This window comes from Andrena cerasifolii, chromosome 14, assembly GCF_050908995.1.
Source record: "Andrena cerasifolii isolate SP2316 chromosome 14, iyAndCera1_principal, whole genome shotgun sequence".
In the NCBI taxonomy this organism is placed as follows: Eukaryota; Metazoa; Arthropoda; class Insecta; order Hymenoptera; family Andrenidae; genus Andrena; species Andrena cerasifolii.
Genome location: NC_135131.1, coordinates 9,655,707 through 9,675,296, shown reverse-complemented (window position 1 = coordinate 9,675,296; position 19,590 = coordinate 9,655,707). Strand labels below are relative to the sequence as shown.

The window sequence follows — 19,590 nt, the reverse complement described above, 5'->3', positions numbered from 1 at the left end:
CTTTTACCACCGTAATCCTTAATGGCCCTCATTCTCAAACACGTTGGAGTAGCATACAGTTCTTATCTTTCTCCCTGTTTCGTTATTCAAACTTTGCGCCTTCCTTTTTCCCCATTGTTCTTGCAAAGATTCACCTGTAACACCTCTGTACCACCGCTTTGGTTGGTTGAATATGCAGCGGAGGTGGATTTTTCACCCCTGCTGCCTTTTTCCGCAAGGTGTTCGCCGCAGAAACTCCCATTCATTTCCATGATCTACTTTGTGGCAACCTTTCTTTACCAGGCATAGCCCTGAACTCTGCTCGAATCGACCCTTCCATTGTACAACAACTTCCAAAAGAATCGGACCTCGGATTTTCACTTTAATAATCTTGGACAAGAAAGCCGGGTTACACACCAAATTAATCTTCTAATTGAAACCATATTAGAGTCTCTTACTCCTCGATATTCCTGAGGAAATTAGCGCCTGGTAGAGGCGCGGCCGCTTGGCCGCCAGCCGGAGAGCGTTGATGAGCGATAGAAGCGAGCACGTAATCGTAGGCGCGGCGAAGATGCCTCGACCGTGCCTTTTCCATTTGTCGAGGCAGCCAGTGTCGAAGCATCTTATACCGTTCGTCCTCGTGGGCATTCCAAGCGGGAATTCTCGAAAGCCAGTTGTGCTGTAGAAACACGCGTCGCGGCCTGCCGCTCGCTCGCTCGCTCGCTCGCTTTCGAGTGCTCGTAAAACCGACGTTTTCTCGCTTCGCGCCGCATTCGAGTGCGCCGAATTTTCTTGCCAACGGACCACCGACGAACACCAAAGTGCACCTGACTACTTGACCCCGGCGTTCCTCGGTTGTACGGTCAAATTTTGGTGAGTAACAACCAACTGTCGAGTACCTGCCGCGGCAACCCTGGAATCGTCGTCTCTTCAGGTGATACGTTTGTTAATGGCAAGAAAAGCGCCCGTGGTCGAGGAAATTGCCCTCGAGCTTAAAGCATGGCATCCTTTCTTGACGACGCTTTTAATTAAAAGTGCTTGAACTGCGTTAATTCTTGTAATGTACAGTGTTTTGTTCAGGTGCAGATGCGTTTGTAGTTGCTAATGCGTTTTATGGCCCCATGGCGTTTGCGATTTTAGGTAGAATTTTAGTTCATTAATGGTAATTTTAGTTCATTAAAGTAAATTTAATATTCTTGTGTCACTGATAGAAGTGTAGCTTCGAATTAGAACACGAAGGTGATGATCGTTAATCTTCATCGTATCAAGTTTATTTCACCGCGTCGATCAACGACCCGCTAACTATCGCGTAAACAACCTTCGAATAGAAAATTCGCCGTCGCCATTGTCTTCACAGGAGCGCAATGAGCTGATAAGTTAATTAACCGCGAAGTGGAGCATGTTTTAAGGTGCCGAGTGGCGCGTGACGTTTAAGGAAAATCGCGCTCTGAAAACATAAATTTAAACGACCATCGCGAACCCCATGATTTCCAAGTGTTCCTTTCGTGCCGGCAAGGAGCATTGTGGTTATCTTTCGAAAGCGGGGAGAAATCTTTCGTCGGCGACTTTTCGAAACGATCGGGAGGACATCGCGAATCCCGCGACGCCGCGGAAACGGTTGATTCGAGAGGCGGTATCGATCGTTGGATCCCAGTAACAGTTTCGTTTCGTTGACACGGTTCGCCAGCAGCGATAATCGAAGGTCTCGAGGCGGAAGCGACGATCCTCGCTTGACAACTAATCGAAACAAAGGAGTTGCTCGTGCAACACGACGCCGATACTTTCGTTCGGCTTGTGGGCTCCACGAGCGGTGTAACCGGCGAGCGTACGCTCGACAAACGATCCCGCTAAAATATCCAGCGGCTCCAAACACGAGGCAGGCTCAGGTGTCCCAGCGTTTAACGACGGTTAAACGTTCGCTCCAGGCCGATTGTATTGACTCGGGTGAAACTACAATGGCACGTAGCTATTCCCCGGCGATTCGCATTCCTGGACGAGCGTGTCGTTCTCAGCGATCCGGCCCAGCGGCGGGAAAAGTGCTCGGCCCGAAACTTTCTAGGCTCCGTATCGCGTGGTCGCCAACCCATGAACGGAGATACCGAAGCGAGCGGGGTGTGAACCCGTCAAATCAGCATCCACGAGGTGGTTGCATAATTGCCGCGAAATCGACGGTCTCCTTTATCGGTCGACTTGCGTAACCAGCCACCTAATGCATTCCAGTACTCACACTGCGTCACCGTTTTGCGATATTATCCAACCCCTCGAACGATAAGGGGGTCTTCGGTCGAGGGATGTAGATTCGTAAAGGATAGGTTAGCTATCGGGGAATCAGTCGAAGCGGAGGAATCAATCTTTCACAAGAGAAGTTCTGTTTTATTAAGAGGTTAAGCGTGGAGGATTCGCGCGTGCTAGCAGCAGGTGTTCCACGATTGTGTAATCGAGGCGAAAAACAGCGGTCGTAAACATTATGTAAATAAGAATCGAGTGGCGTTCGCGGATTAGCGGTGTTTATCTTTTCCACGCGACCACTGGCGGTCAGCGACGAGTACCGTTGCACGTTCCTCGGTATGTACCTACTCGGATGGTATCTGGATACCCGCGACTGCTGGTCGTCGTAAACGCCAGTCCGCGGCTAATAATTCTTGCGATTACAGAGGAAAGAGCCGCGTGGTTGCCCAGCGAACTCCGTTAAATCGCGCGCTCTTCTTCCTGGTTCCTTAGTTGGATCTCCAGCGAAACATCGGCGCCCACGTAAAAATGCCGGGGACTATGCCGTGTATCGATTCAAACGATCACGGGATGACGATATTCAGCTTCATCCTGCGATTCAATACCCCGTCCACGTTCGAAATTGCGGCTGCCTCGGATTCGAGGCATTCCGTCGTGCCCCTTCGAATTATTTTATTCAGATTTTCGATGGTCAGGCATCTACTGGAACGTTAGGACGTTCCATCACGCTGGCGTAGGGTTCCCGGAATCGTTTATATTTAAAGGAAGATGCTTCTAGGCTGGTCGATACCCTCACATTCCCTTCGGAATTAACACGAGCGAATAAACTCCCACAATTCGATAATGCGACCGCGAAACGTGACTCGTCCGTGCATGACCGCGAAGGAGGCTCATCCTGATCTTCGCGAGGCCTCTTCTAGGCGTAATTTATTCGTTCAAACCGTTACGCTTTTTGTACATGAAAAGTTGATGCGCGAAACGTAGAAGCATGCACGTGCACGAGGTGTAAGGGAAAGGAAAGAGTTGCAGACAATCGTTATGGGGAATTGCAATGAGCAGGGAGTTCAAAACATAAGATTCGATACCATAAACTGGGGAAACATTGGCAGTTACTAGACATGTAGATATTAAAGAAGGAAAAGGACAAGAATGATAGGATATTGAAAGCAAATGTAAAAGTGTTATTTTTTATATTAATGAATGTGGAAGGAAGAAGAAAAGACAATTAAATTTAGAAAAGCAGAAATTACATCTGTACCCATTTATTTGTCCAATTTTATTGTATTTTATATCGGTATAAATTAAAAAGATGTTTCATGTTACCTTGCTTTTACTATTTTTTTTAAATAAAAAGTTAAAATTAACAAGTTTAAATGGAAAATTAAACGTTTTTCGAAATGCGGCACCACTCCCGCATGTGCGGCATCTCTCCCAAAAAGGGATGTTTTTAGTTTGAATTTTTAAAGGATGACAAATATTAAAATGTTGATTTTCTTTAATGCTAGTAGTATATTCATGGCAAAATTTAGACACGGTGAAAATTTTTGTAATAACAAATAAATAATTACCCTTTACAGGAAAATGTTCCAAAAACATGCCAACCTACACCCAGTTTGCGGTAAGTCAATACTGTCCTTACTTCTACTTTACTGCTGCACCGTCGTTGAAATGATTGCAAACGGGAAGACTCAGCTGTTTTTGCTTCTAATGAAGAGTAACCGTTAATTCCTCGTTTGCATGTGAAAGTGCGCACGATTCGATACCTGCACAGGCGAACGAATTTTCTTAACATTATCGAGCAGAGGGAAAGTCTTTTACGGATTTATAGAGCAGACCAGTTTGCAAATAAATGTCAAAGCAACTCGCCTTTTACTCCGTTTCGCTCCAACGAAATCACAGGGATGTATCGATATCGTTTTCTTCGTTTCGCCTCCTCGTTTCTCAAGCATTTATCACCGCGCAGTATAATTTCGCATCGAAAATACCATAAGGAAAATACTCGGTGCAATTCATTAGTCGAACCTTGAGCTTATTTACAGTTGAAACGGGAATATCTGCGACGCTCGCGGGTTTTAATGAATGTATGCAGGATTTCGATATTGGGTCGAGCTGAAGATCAATCTCTGACTTTCCCTTTTAAGTAACCGATACGTTTATCGGTGATTTCGCGCAGAATTTCTCGGTATCTGGTACGTCTGAGCAACAAATCTGCTCGCGGCACGTGTTTCGTGCGCGTCCAGCTCCCGAGAAAGTAACAAACGAAATAAGCGAACAATTATCCTTAATAATTTAACAGGCTCGACAGTCGGCGATAATTAATTGCAATACAAAGCGATTTAGCGAAAAACGAAACCGCGCCTGGGCGTTTCACCAAGATTGCAGAAAAACAACCGCGGCATTCGCGCGATCTCCGATAAGCTTCCATAATTTTCGTGGCACCTGTCTTTCAACTTGGTTTCTTTCCGCCGCTGCATTCCAGAGAAAGTTAGCCACGATGATTCGACACGCAATCGAGGCGCGCATTCGCTCGCCTGTGCGTACCCGCGTTTCCACCGTGCGTTAGCCTGCGGGTGCACGCACCTTCGAAAATCCGGTGTGCACGTATCCAGGTAAGAGAAATCATAATTTTCTAATCAAATTGGTCAATATTTCCTCGCTAATAACTCCGTATGGGGTTTCCTATCGCAACGGGAATATTTTTAGGCAATACCGAAGTGCGTTTGCAAAACGTGAATAGTTTGTCGTGTAATCAGAACTTTCGACTGCTAATTCATGGGTAGCGGGGAACACTGCGTCGGCAGGCAACTTCTCTGTCGGTGGACACGTTGAAACGTATTAATTTCCGTAACGCGGTGTTCCTGTTCGCTCTCAGATGACGAAAATGTAATTTGTCACGCGCAACCCCGACGGACCTTCGCCGAATAATTCGTTCGAGCCGCTGAAAAGCTCGTATTCCGTTTGAAATGGGAGCTCATCAGCGGGAACAGTATCCCGGGATGGCTCGAATATCGGCAGTGTTATCGATCTAAAGCTGTGCAGAGTGATTGGCCGGGCTGATTAGCCGAGGAAAGTTTATGCGAGCAGATGTGTGAAAGTGTTTCATTAAAACAGTTGGAAGAAACAAGGAGTTCGTTAGCAAAGCTGTTCTTATCGGTTTCGTGACTCCGTAATGGGGTCGCTGACTCAAATAACTGTCAGTTATTATTTACACATCCCGACTTCACCGCGATGTTAATACTGGTTATTACAGCGGTTATTACATAAGTTGCAGCGGCGTTCCAAAGCTGCTTCCTTCTGTGGGAACACAGGCATCCATTCAACTCTTTCAAATGCCCACGGTGCGTTACAAATCGTTGTAAATGTGCTCCGAACGCGTTGCCAAAGCTTGGCCTCGGCTTCCACCGCATTCTCGTAAACCATCTGTTTCAATATTGGCTTCGTAAATGGAAGTCAATGGACATACAGCACAGCCGTAGCAACAATTTTCCTAGCGGAGCGTTGATTTCGCATCTGAATAAAGCACTGGCGAGTCTATACGGACTTTGTATAATTTCCCGATGCGGTGGGTTACCTCGTTGAAATCGAGTGGTTACGTATGCGCGCGACGCGCAAATCCGCCGCCGATATTTTTCACCGATTCCGCGATTCGGCTGGAAGCGCGCTGCTCAAAGGGGAATATTCCTGGCGAGTGAAAAATACCTCTTTATGCCAGCTGAAATGGCCCCCAGCCGGCTAATCGATTCAGCACATTAACGAGAACGTGATCCATGCCAGTAAATCGACGTCCCGCGATTTTCACTGCGTCGACCGGAGGGGATGGATTGTGTTCGATTTTGCAAATCTGAGCGGAACCCGTGGCGACGAGCAGGCGATGGATGGCCGCGGAGAAACAGGAGCGGCTCCGTGCCACGCCTCGCTGACTCTAGATACGCTCTTTAGAAAGGCGAGTCGCTGTCGACCAGCAAAAACCTTTCCAACACCCTTCACTTTTCGCGGGAAAAACGGAAACTCGCGATGACTTCCAACGATGCCTTCCCGCCCGACCCGCGAGCGTCGCGAACAATTTTATTAGAGCAACGCCGCCGATTGGCAATAAATTGTCGCAGGATTGCACGGTCACGGGACCTTGCGAGCAAATTGTCAAGCAGATTCGTTGAATTATCCGAGCGTCATGGGCCCCGGCGTGCACCGTCCACCGTAAAATTGCTCGAGTACACCTTCGAGGATAAACGATGAATGTAGATCGCGGATCGCGATAGGGGGAACGAATTAATCTCCTGGAACTTGATTATCGTCGCGGTGTTTGCACCTGAATCGCGCGTGTCCAGAGGTTGAGTAGTTGGGAGTATCCTTCCAGCAGATCGGGGCTGTAAATGTATCCTGTACGAAAGTTGAGCGCGTTTAGTGATAGACTGTGCCATAACGGCGACGGCGAAACTATCCTGGCGCATTGCGGAAGTGGAAGGGCCCCGCGCGACCCGGCCGGAATTGTGGCGTAATTGAGATGTAACTTCTACTTCGCAGATTGAATATCACCCTGCAGGATGGACGTTGAGACCGGGGCCATTTTGGCCCTGCAAATATTGGCACTGTGCTCGATAGTCGCCGCTCTGTTGGCCTACCTGATGCGGCAATCAAGGAACGCCAGCGACGAGTACGAGTCCCGTAACAAACGTCACGTGCTCGTTACCAGCTGCGATACGTGCGTGGGCCTGCAGATCGCCCTTGCACTCTACGAAGGCGGCTACAAGGTAATCGTCGTCGCACTTTCGCGTCCCACGCGGCAATGATCTCCGAGCCGCGGCGAAAACAACGGAATCGGAGCACACGTTGCGGCAGATTTCTTGGAAACGATATTACTTAACTCAGCCCAGATCCTCGTCATGCTTTGAGACCCCTATTGTATTTGAAATCGCGAGGAACTGCATTCAAATTGCTTCCCCCGTGATCAAAGGAAGAGGGTATTGTGCCACGCGCACGCATGACGCACGATTTATTAATTAAATTACTTCGGGGCGTTAATTAAAGTTTCGTTGCTGGCAGTGGATAACGGCGGTCCTTTGACTGGGTCAGGTCAGGATCCCAAGGAACTTCATGTTTTATAAAATTCCACACTTCAACCCCTTCAAAGTCGACCGAGTAAGATGGGTTCAAACCCACACACTGAGTATCAAAGTTTCAGAAATTACTTACAAGCAATCCATTTTTCTTGAACTCCTCTGATCCTCCAAGGTTGTAGAGTAATCTCCCTTAGTTTGCCCACTTATTCCTGGAATCCCCGCTAATGCATCTCTCGCAACTAACATCAAGAGATAATCCACGACTCCGCAAGTAAGCATCGCAGTTGAAAACAAACACCAGACAAATGTCGAGCTAAGCCCCAGACAGCGCGCAGCCACCTGACTAGAGCGAATTGCGGTACAAAAGGCGCCGAGCCGTTGTAGCGCAGCATGGGAATCGGTATCGTAACGTTGGGTGATTGCCGACAGGTGTTCGCAGGCCTGCTGGACCCCTCTGGCAGCTCGCCATCGATCAAGATCCTTCGGGCGATAGAGCAGCAGAAGGAAAGGGAGGAGGATCCAGCCGAGGCTAGGGAGGGAAGTCCACAGGATTCGGAAGTACGTGCTCGCGGGCAAATCGTGCCATTGGAGCTGGACCCAACCAGGGAGGACAGTTTACGCGGCTGTTTGGACGCAGTTAGAGCGAAACTTCCGGCCGGGGAAGACGGCAAGCAATTGTCGATTTAATGCGCCCCGGAACGGCGAAGATCGAGCATGCCTCGCTGCTCTTCTCATCCGGTTCCGTTCATTTTCGCACGCCCCGTCTGTAAGCTCGTCCGCGAGTAGCCGAATTCGATTCCATTCACAGTTCCAGCATCCATTACCCGCCACAATCGCGCGGAACGATTAAAAGGAACCGAACGAGTACCGGTAATGTCCGACTGCCACCCAGCAGACGAACCGGTCGCTTAATTAACGAAAAATCGTGTTATTCCAGGAGAACGTTAATTAAGTTTCGTTGCAAGTCTCGTTTCAGGAGCGTCTCGCGTTCCCTCGAGACAATGCCCGGCTTGCGAGGCTTCGGGGCCATTCATTCTGATCCTCGGAGGGTGGAGTATTATTTCTGTCGTTAATTACGCGAGTTTAAGAGCCCGAAGGGTGAGCGCGTCGCTCCGACATCGTGACCAGGGTAATATCCTTCAAGGGCGCGACGCGAACATCGTAGAATGTGTAGACAGTAACGGCAGTAATACGAATTTAAATAAGCGCAGACGAGGATGCACAATAGTTGCTCCCGCGATTATTCCGCCTAGTAGTTCGGTTCGACATAAACGGTCGCCGTGTTTTATCGGGTCCGTATAAAATGGGAGACGAGGAGACGGGGGGTAGGAAAGAGAGAAAAGGGAGGCCTGGAATGGAGTTTCCAGACGTAGTGACCGCAAAGATTCGCTCGATGCAAAATAGCCTCGCCTCTCCGGAAATCGGGGATTGTTCGTTCGGTCGAAACGAACAATCCCCGCCTGATAACCGATCGTCGAACGCAATGAATTTAGTTTTATCGATTCCTGCCGCTCTTCCCGCATCTCCGGCGACTATAAATTACTTCCGGCGCCGTTTAATGGAAACTCTCCTCCCTCGCACCGCCCTCTGTCTTTCCGTTACTGCGAAATTAACGCAAGTTCTAATTCGCGCACGTTAACGCGGACTTAACGATTACGTTCGCGAAGTTGCGCGTCGGGGCCGATCCCGTCGGACGGTCACGAGTTTCGCGAGGCAAACTTGCATCTTCGCCGTGTCTGCCGTGCCATCCGAAAGCGGCCGCTTAAAGTACAGGCAAGCTTGAACTTTACTTAATTACAGGTCTCTGGGCAGTCGTGCACACCGGGGGCCTGGCTCTTCCAGGCGTTATAGAGAGACAGCCGAGCTCCGCGTGGGAATCCATGTTGCGCCACAACTTGGTTGCTCCCCTTCGAACCGCCAGAGTCTTCATTCCTCTTCTCCGCGCCAAAAGGGGTCCGTTCTCTGCTCGCTTCCTATGCAGAGTTCGATACATATGAGGTTAACAGTTGGAGGAGGGACCATTCTGGCGTGCACTGCAAGGGAGACGTTTATGTTAAAGGTCGCATCGTTCTTCTGGGCGATTCCGTGGCGAGTTATGGTACCAAGGCTGGGACAGGGTTGGTGGCGTTCAGCGCGTCCCGAAAGGCTGTGGAAGGGGCTGCGGAGGCATTAAAATGCGAGCTACAATCCTCGGGAGTCGACGTCGTTCTCCTTAAACCGCCGCCTGTGAATCCTCTTATTCTTTATAGTTCGCCCGTTCTCAAGACGTAAGCTTTCGAACAGTATTTCACAGTCGGTTTTTTCATCGAGTGACAGAGGAGTTTGCGTTTCGTTCGTAATTGGGACCGTTCGGTCGTAGAGCTCGTCGTCGTTTCGTCGCGGCACCTTTTACCGTGGACCTAGCAATGGGCGATAATGTTTGACTTCGAGATAAAACAGTAGACGATGTCTTTGCAGGTCCGACGTGGAATCTGGGATACTGTCGTCTGAGGGGACGTGGACAGCTCCAGTATCGACTCACTGTATCCAGAACTCGCTGATCCCAGCGCTCACGTCGCCCTGTCCACGTAATTCCTACGACATGGCGGCTAAAACGAGACTCTTCTGTCGGTGAATCAGCTGCCGATCGGCGGAGGCTGTCGAAGAGGGTGTGTCGTTACACGCAAGACTTAATTAAGATCGCGTTAGATTACGTATCAGCCAGTAATACTGTGTAAGAGTAATGCTCAAGAAACGAAACCCTCGACGACTTTTAGTATTAACCGATCCTCGAAGGATTGCGCGGGTGGGTCTTTGCGGATTCATTCCAGGGGAGTTGTTGTGCGAGAGGCTCGAGGATCTACAGATACGTGTACAGTTTTGTAATTAATACAATGTTAACAAAAACTTCTAATCAACATCAAAGTGTTTCCTGCTGTCACCTTCTGCGCGGCTCCGAATACTATTCCGTCGGTTGCCCTAATTATTTCGCTCCCGCAGTAGGTAATCATTGGAAATTGTGTGTATTAGTTTCGGGCAGTGGCCTCCATCCGCGAGACTCGTGGATAATTCGTGTATATCCGGACGAATTCACGCGTAATTCGCGGGCTGCGCAAACAAAGCGAGCGCCGAATACGTGTGAACGGTAGGTAAATGTCCTGCTCGATGCTCGTCCCGCGGATCCCTGACTAAATTTGATTTGGTAATTTGCAGCACTCGATAGATTAATACGGTCCGGGTGGAAAAGTTTGTTTGGCCGAACGGCGAATTCGTAATACCGGCGGGGCCGGTAATTATGCAACGCGGACGGCGAAACGAGGGATTACCCAATTGACCGTCCCCGTTCGTTATTTGCAGGCGCGCGTTTCTTAACGGCGCAAGAACCGGCCGGAAGCTGGAAAATATTTCACGGTCCGACATTGTGGTGGCGCGAAACGTTATTCTAATTACTCGTCGGACCGTGGGCAGCGCTTTTTCTCGCGGCATATTCGATGGCCGCGTGAAAGCAGCGCGAGAATTCGGAAATATGTTTATGTAATCACAGGGGATTCGTGGCGAACGTTACGTTAATGGAGGCCAATCGGGGGCGTTTATTAATAATTCATAGGACGATTCGTCAAAAATATTTCATTACTCGCTCGCATGATGTATCGGCGATAATCATCGAAATCATGGGCGCAGAGGGTTCGGGGGGCCGGGGAGGGGGAGAGCGAGAATATTTGACTTTCCGTCGAATCGATAGATTACAATTCGGCCAGGAATGAATGTATCATGCGAGCCGGCGGTACGCGGAAATGCAATAAATTCAACAATAAACTGTATTGCCACGCTGGGGTGCGGCTATTCAAGCGACATATTGACACCCGCTCAGCTCAATCGTCGAAAACGCGCAATTTATTGCTCATTAATCTCGACAGTCCAATTTGCGTTCGCCGATCGAATATATGATAGGACGGGTTTCTTTAATGGAATCCGGCCGCGGGCCGACGCGGGAATAATTGTAGCCCTATAATTCTGGCATTATCGCAGATTTCCGGACTGATTAAAACTAGTAAAGCATCGGTAACGCCCGCCGCTGCCCCGCTCCCGATAGTTACGAGTACAACTTGAAATTAAAATTCCTCGTTTGAGGGAGGTCTTCGTAAATCTCCCCGACGCTGCTTCGTTTCAACGCGAATGCCGTCTACTTCCCTCCATGGAGCTCGACTGACAAGGAGAGTATCCCCGGTGTTGGCCTCCGATTCCTTTTATTGTTTGTTTTAGAGGAACCGAAAAATAAGATATACGTGTTTTTTTTATAGCGTCCAGTTTTCATATTTAGGGGGTGAAACAACCGCACAAAGTCATAAGATCCTCAGCTGTTCGTCTCCAATTGCTTTGGTTTTTGGTCAAAGTAATCGGAGGCAAGCGCCACCTATTCTCATGAAATTTGAGGGGTGGTTTCACCTCCTAAATATAAAAACTGGCCGCTATAAAAAACACGTATATCTTATTTTTCGGTTCTCTAAAAGATATCCAAATACTATCCTTCTAAGTTGTATTAAAACTCGAACGTACCTTTGAAAAGAGACGTTGGAACAAGAAGCCACGATTTCTTGAACTGGCAGAGATTTTGCAAGGCACTTCTGCAAACTTTCCACGTCATAGTCTAGCAGTGATGCCAGCCTGTGTCTGGCTGTGACGAAAACTGGAGTCATAACGTTGCCGTTAAGGAGACGGTCAATCGCGCGACTAGTCTCGCCTCTCACTCTATCGTCATCTCCGACAAGGTGTGACAAATTAATGCTTCAATGGGGACCGTTCTTTTGTGCACCGCTCGTTCCTATAAAACGAGATATCCCGCGATCGAGTGAACAGTTGTTCCAGGTGTTCCCCTGAAGCACGAAACATGGCGCTTGCTGAGGTAAACTTCCAATAATTCCGATAATTCAGTAGCAATTAGGAGGTACCGTCGCAAAGTGGCAAACATATTCGCAATACCTCGCGAAACTTAGTGAGCGTGAATTAGAATTCCACTTCTGGTTCTCCATTTTCAGAGACTGATCGTTTTCGCTTTGGCCTCCATTGTGGTCACCAACGCCTACCCAAGGGGCTATGACGGAGGTACTTTTATCGCGAGCAACTATACTCAAATCGCACTATTTCCGCCGCTCCAACGGATGGTCTATCGATTCTAGGTGACGATGGGGGTAGTGGCGTAGATAGAAACGGTCACGGGGGTGGCCACGGTCACGCGTACTCCTTCCAGCACTTCCACGGGCCCGTGGAAGGCCACCACGAGGAGATCAGTTGGAAGGACAAGCACGGCGACCATTATCACGACTACAGGGCCCACCCCAAGTACAAGTTCTCCTACGGCGTGGACGATAAGCACACGAAGGACTATCATGGGCAAAACGAGCATCGCGACGGTACGCATCGATCGAGCGCCGGCAAGAAAGTCTACCGCGACTCGATCTCCCGCTCTTAATTAGAATCTCGAACTAATTGGACGGCCGGCCTTGCTCTTAATTAGGAGAACTAGGAGCAAGTTCGCCTGTCGACCGGCTTCCAGCACTCTAACTACACGATTTCTTTCCGACGTAGACGGTTCCCTACATTTGAACCTTCTTCTCGCGGTCGCCTCTAATTCTAAAGGGCCTTCTATGGAAACTGTAACGAATACGATGAAGATCGGGTCACGTTAAAGTAGATTCCGTCGTGAATTGCAGGGAAAGAAGTCGAGGGGGAGTATCACATCCACGAGCCTGGTGGTAACGTGAGGAGCGTCAAGTACCATGCACACCCTCACGGCGGTTTCTTCGCAGAGGTTCACAATTACGGTGGGAACGACCATTCCGGCGGCACTTACGGCCACAAGCATTGACGAAGCGCACCACGTATGGGGAAAAACTAAGTTACATTTCGGTTGTTGTTTTATTCATGTTATCTTGTTATTTTCGACTGGTGCCACCGCGCGCGGTTCAAGCATCGCCCTTACTGTTACCACTTTATAGCCTATTAAGCACGAAATAAACGAAACAATGAACTGAACTTTTTAACGATACGTTCTACATTTGTGCGATGAGAGGTCCGACGCATTGTTCACCCTTGTCCTCATTTCGACGGGGAATAACTTTCAGGAGTGTCTTCGACCAGGGGTCTGGCTAGCCTGCTCCTTTAGGTGCTAGACACAATTTGACGCGTATCGATCTTGGAGCACAGAAATTCAAGGTTCGACGTGGTCGTAACCACGCTCGGGCGGCTGCAAGAGTTCCAAGAACCATGATCGACCATACCCCGAAGATCTCGCCCCCTCTCACTGACCCATCCCTCGTCAATTCCGTCACCAATTTCCATCGCTAGTAATTACGTTGCGCACACGCTCCGACAATTTCCACTAAGTTCGCGCGGGCTGGATGATATCGAGTAGACACGGCTTTCCGTTGATACACAGGCACAAATTTCTCGGCAGCTCCCTTTGAGAACTGGGCCAACAAAGATGCGCCGAAGTACTCGGTTCGCCTCGGCAAGGCGAGTAATTAAAACGAACCGAGCACCGCTTTTAAATATTTCTTCGTTGCGTCGCGCAGCTCCGAGTGAGTTTTTCGAAGGAAACGTTTCCTGTAATTAATTAACTGAAGTCGTTGGAGTTATTCGCGTTTGAGCGCGCACCGTGCCCGCGTCGCCGTGAACATCTTCTGTAAATATTAAAGGTAGCATCACCAAGCGTCAGCTTCGCGGTCCAGCGACGGCAGAATTCCATGGAATTTAAGGAAATTAAAACCGGAGGGCAATGGAATTAAAAGCGAATAATAATAATAATTTATTAACGGAACAAGCCCATTAAGAACAAGAACACTTAAAAAAAAGATAATTACAGTAAATTGCAAAAAAGAAATAAAAAAGTAGGTGGGGAATACACTAAGAAATGTCTTCCGCAACAAAAGCTCTCCGAATATTAGTTTTGAAGCTAGAAAACGAACCGGCAAAGAAATCAATACCTTCATTGAGCTGATTAGCGATGCCGCAGATTCGGCGAAAGGGGTCTGCGTGACCAACCCAGGAGGAGTAGTCCGGTGACCTAAACAGAGGTGTTTGTCTGGTACAGCGAGTGGGAACGTTGAAGTTGATCAACGCAATTAAATTGGGATTATCCACCATCCCGTTCCGGATCCTACATAGAAAGCATAAATCTGCTCATGATCGGCCCGAAGTCGTGGTCGAACCGAGCCACAGGCGGGCCCGCTTTGTACGCAAGATGGCGTAGGAAACGATGTTGGACCCTTTCAAGTTGTAGACTATACTTAATCCATCGCGGCGTCCAGATGACCGATGCGTACTCGAGATGCGGCAGCACCAAGCTGTTGTATAGGTAGCGCAGGGTACTAGGACCAACAAAATCGGTACTATTCCTAATTATAAAACCCTGTCTGCTGCGAGATGACGGGTTTCAGCGGAGGCTAAACAGCTCAGCCATCCCGGCGCGCGAATAGAAACGGAAACGACGAGACGCCCCTGAAAAATCCCATTAAGTTTCATGATGCTCGTCTGCTGTGTACCTACGCGTTTCTACGACGATGCGTCGAAGAGTGTCGCAACCCCTTCCGCTTCCGCGCGCCTGGCGCGTCGTTCCCGCGTCGACGATTCCTGATACAATCAGCTGCCACTCGAAGCTTATTAAAGTAATTAGCCTGCAGCGCGCGCCGCCATCTAGATCTTCCGCGACGCGAGCGAAATTATTTCGATTTTCACTGAACCATCAAGCTCGAGAGCTCTGTCACCGGAAGCTCTTCGTGACTCTGCACACGGGGTGTGTCTGACAAATTACAGTGCAGCTGCTAAAGAAACCATTCTTGTCTCGTGACCGGTCGCAGGCAATCTGCAGTTCCAGGGCAACGCAACCCCCGTGCCTCTCGCTGAATTAATTCGAGAATAATATTTCATTCGCCGGTGACAAACAACGATCCCGAACGCGTCCAATTTACAGTGTGCTTCGAGGCAACTAATTGCAGCGTAAATATTTTAATAAACGACGGGAACATCCTCGAACCTGTCGCGAGGCCGAGTGCGAACCTCCGCATACCCACGCAAAATGACGCATATCCGGTCCGCGTATGAACGCGCGCTGCGGCGCGCAGCGCCGATCGATACTCTCGTTACCGAAGTAAAGGACGGATTACGAGTGGTGTGCGTGAAACAAGCTTTTCTACGCGCGAGAAATATGTCGGGAAAGTCGAAAGACCCTCAGCCTCGGCAGCCATTGGTTATCCCCGGGGGTGAGAGAGAGGATCCCACTCACCCCTTTCCGTGCTGCGCCACGGGCTCGTTCGAAACGAATGCACTTATTTAATTAAGGACATTACATGGTCCCACGTTATTTTAATAACGTTATCATAGCCCCTGTTGAGATTAAGTTAATTATAATTCCACAGCGCGCGCGAATGAACGTTCCCTGCAAAGTTCCGCGAAACGTCCCCTCGCGCCCTGCTCTGGGGCGGCTTTGAGATAAAATTTTTGAAACGCTCCAAGTGACTGTGACTTTGTTAGTTCCAAAGGGGCGAATGCTGCAAATTCTCGTAGAATTCAACTCGCATTGATTTCGCTAAATCTCGTAAACAGCGTGTTCACTAAAAATTGTTTACCTGACGTGCCTTTGCGGTATCAGAAGGGAATAACTCAGACGAATTAATAATACCGTTTTAAATGGAACTTTTAATCTGGTCAGAGTTACAAATAAAAATTTCCCCAGCCCAACTTCCCTCCCGGTTTGACAATTTCAGAACTGATTAAACGTTGACTTGAAGTTACGCGAGGTAAAACGCCATCGCCACAATCCAGCTACTTAGGGGACTGAAAGCGTAATCGCTTCGAAAGTCCTCGCGAAAGTTCGAAACCCTTAAAAGGTTCTTTGAAAACGTTACCCGCGATGTCAGAGAACTCGATTCCGTCTCTGGTTAGACGGTTAGGTACACGTAGCGCCAGTTACGCGCAAGCTCCTCAGATTAATTTCTAACTGAAAGGCGCCTGCGGAAGTTCCGTCGAAGCTGTGCGAAGCGGGCCCATAAAAATGCCAGTGCCTCTTGACCGTGTGAAAGAAAACGAATTTATACAGGGCGCACAGTGAATCCCCAGAACAATTGCAGAGGTGGCGATCCCTCGTGACGAAAGGAGTAAAAAATTTGGAATAAATCTCTGGTCGGTTGCGTGGTTATTCGAAGAACGAGCGCAGAAGAAGTATTCACTGCTTCGGTTGCAAGAGTGTCGCGTATGATATTATTTTGGACGTATAGAAAAAGTCCGCCGGGATGGGCAATTTTAAGCGGAGCCCATTGGTCGCTGATTTGTATTTGGTGTCACGGGCCCAGCGTTTATTTAACTCGGAATTAAGCAAACACAGCGGAGCGTCAAACGCGCGACGAAACACCGGCGCTCTTGATGTTTGATTTACTAACGGTTCATCACCGTGTCGTATCGAAGGATCGCTTTTTGCGTTGGCGCATAACAAACAGCGAACCGGGATGGCAAAAACTCTTCCGTGTCAGGATCAATAGAGCGGAATCGATTGTCGTTTCGGGCGAAATGCTATGCACGTGGATCCACGTGCGTGGAAGGTTTGTCGTCATGTCCAGCCGTCAAAGAAATGCCATACTCTATGCACAGAACGCCGATTGGTCTGCAGCCTCTGTTTTTTCGGATGCAGGCGCAACGCCTGTCGTACGTTCTGTTGTTTCAACGTTAAATAACGTTCACGGTGGCGAAATTCCGCCTGTCAAAAACGGCGAGCGCTCGTCGCTATATAAACTACGATGAATCTGTGCTGGAATATCATTTCACCGGGACCCGGGCAGCAATATGGTGATCAAGGTTCGCGTTTGGGAGATAGCTCCTCGTACAAACGTCGGTTCACCTAACGAGGCAAAATTTACCTTTCTGTACACAGATCGCTTTAATTTCGGCGGTGGTTAGCCTCGTGGCGGTGCAGGGCGGATCGGCAGGGCACGCTCACAGCTTCGCGCATTTCCACGGCCCCGTGGAAGGACCCGCGGAAGAAGTCTCGCTCCACGGTAAACACGGACATCACGTCGGCTACGTGGCCCACCCCAAGTACGAATTTTCCTACGGAGTCGAGGACCATCACACCGGCGACTACCACGGCCAGAAGGAGCACAGAGATGGTGAGTGAATGACGGACGGAGAACGAGACGTATCGTTCCGCTTCGGACTATAAATCTCTCCCGACGCTGACTTTCTTATTTTCCGCGATAAGTATGCGCACGGTTATCGTCCAGCCGCAGGAACCTCGCAGCGGTGGAAAGTAAATTATAGATGCAAATAAATTCTGCTCAACAGGTCGATATATTATATTTCCCTCTTGTTGGCAAGATCGTGCGCTATGCGTACAGGGTGTCCCAAAGTAGGTGCCGCAGCTCTTTCTGTTGGAAGCACCCTCTTTAGTGTATCAAAGCGGAGGTTCGGAAGGAAGCGCAAATTAGCAAATTCTCTTCAGTAGCTTCTACCACTCTGTCTCTTTCTGCAATTGAACACAGAGGCTTCTTTTCGGCACAGGCAAAAATGTGATCGGTGAATACACCGTGAAGGAGCCAGGCGGCAACGTGCGGGTCGTCAAGTACCATGCGGATCCTCACGGTGGATTCTTCGCGTACGTGCACAATTCTGACGGCAACAATCACGACGGTGGTACCTATGGCGGCTACGGGGGGGCTGGAGGATCACAAGGGCATGGCTATGGACACTATTAACAACCATCTGCATTATTCAAAGAGCTTCGGAACGGGTCTCTTTGAATGTACGCGGAAGCTCGTTACCCGGAGATTGTCGTTCGTTACTGTTACTGGATATTTTACTTTGGACCAAAGAAAATTGGAAGTGCCACCGGCACCATGTCTTGTTACTCGCGGACTGTGTTTGTTGCTGTTGTTCTAACTGTTAAATATATACACTGTATGCTACAAAGTTACCGTGCGCGGCTTACCTCGTCCCCCTATTCCCGCTGTCGATGTGCTCCTGGAATGGAGGCTTTTACGACCGAAGGAATTTCCAGCTGGAACTGAACAACCGAATCTACAGGTACGCCGTGGCGCGGCTGTGAAAATATGAAGGCCGTAACAATCACGGTATCGCCGCAATAAAGTTATCTCCGCCAGAGAAATACGAGATTCGTGATATTTTTATCGAACACCCACACAGGCGGGGGTCTTTCTAGCTTCCCCATAAAACGCCTAATACGTGTTACGTTCTAGAATCCTCCTGGAACGGTGTCATTGGGGAAACTCTTTAAAATTCCTAATGACTCCATCTCGCGTTGAAATTACGTGTATGGTCATCGTTGGCGTAGATTCGATTTTGCTTGGACATCGAAACGATACAGTCGCCTGTCGTGATACGAGGGAAGCTCACGCGGCATAAATTAATGGAGAGATTGCATGTATATAGGGTTAACTTAACGAGAGACGGGGTCATTCTAAGCCTGGCCCGGGCATATTGAGTCACGTATTCGGGGCAGAAGGAACCCCCCGGATCTCTGTTCACAGCTAAAATTGATTTCCACTCGCGGCCACGAGACACTGCCCCCTATCACCTTCCGATGAAAATGCAGCCCCGTTTTTGCGAAATTATAGCGTCGTCCTTCGAATCTGCTCCGGATATTAAGTGGCCTCGGAGAGGCACGATAAGGATTTTATTCTTGGCGCGAGACTAAATTGGAATCACGGTAGAGGAGCTGTAACTTCCCTTAAATCCCTGGTTGGATTAGGTATTAAATTTTCAAGCCGTCCTATTTTCTATCACGAGCTTTCCAATTAGAGATATTTCTCGCGTAATTGCTTTCCAATGGGAACGCTTAAACATGGTTGACACCGATAATGAGCACTCTACAATTCCTCGTCCACTTAGCAGCTAATGAATCTCTTCAAACCGTAAGAAGATTTCACGGAATGGATAATAAATGCACCGCGAGTAGTACCGTCTACGATGCTTCAAATACCGACTGTTATACCACCACGCGTTTCTCTAATTTCTGCGTTCCCTCTGCATCCGCGTAAACGTCACAAACTTGTAAGCAGTTACGAGGGAAGTTTCCGCGTTTAGTTTCGCTCGCCCTATTCCGCCGGAGTGATAAATGAAATCCTATAAGGCTTGCCGTCCAAAGAAACAGAAAATTCCGCGATGTTGGTGGGTAATTTCATCGAGCGATGGTTGGGGGCGCGTTATTCTCGTTACCCAGCGTCTGGCCGAGGCCAGCTTTACTTCCACTCTGTTTCCCACCCCCGGTGGGGTGAGCGCGAAGTGTCGGAGGGTAACCGGAAGGCACCAGCACCATCGCGAACAGCAGCAGGGGTGA

General features: G+C 49.0%; 2 protein-coding genes across 3 annotated transcripts; both read left to right on the top strand.

Moving 5' to 3' along the window:
- The first annotated feature begins 575 nt into the window (after positions 1-575).
- LOC143376363 (uncharacterized) lies at positions 576-10,165 on the top strand. 2 transcript variants are annotated; one of them, XM_076826616.1, is made up of 6 exons: positions 576-852; positions 6,733-6,959; positions 7,698-7,935; positions 9,069-9,221; positions 9,328-9,535; positions 9,726-10,165. In XM_076826616.1, the coding sequence occupies exons 2-6, from the start codon at positions 6,753-6,755 to the stop codon at positions 9,880-9,882; spliced, it is 963 nt and encodes a 320-aa protein (XP_076682731.1). In that variant the 5' UTR covers positions 576-852; positions 6,733-6,752; the 3' UTR covers positions 9,883-10,165. The 2 variants fall into 2 exon arrangements, with proteins under 2 accessions (XP_076682731.1, XP_076682732.1); XM_076826617.1 differs by lacking the exon at positions 576-852 and adding an exon at positions 4,524-4,817.
- Positions 10,166-11,786: 1,621 nt separating this feature from the next.
- Positions 11,787-18,191, top strand: Cpr11 (cuticular protein 11). The gene is made up of 7 exons (XM_076827030.1): positions 11,787-12,150; positions 12,284-12,350; positions 12,425-12,658; positions 12,959-13,106; positions 17,063-17,093; positions 17,170-17,404; positions 17,796-18,191. Exons 1-7 carry the CDS (start codon positions 12,136-12,138, stop codon positions 17,987-17,989), a joined length of 924 nt encoding a protein of 307 aa, XP_076683145.1. The 5' UTR covers positions 11,787-12,135; the 3' UTR covers positions 17,990-18,191.
- The last annotated feature ends 1,399 nt before the right edge of the window (positions 18,192-19,590 follow it).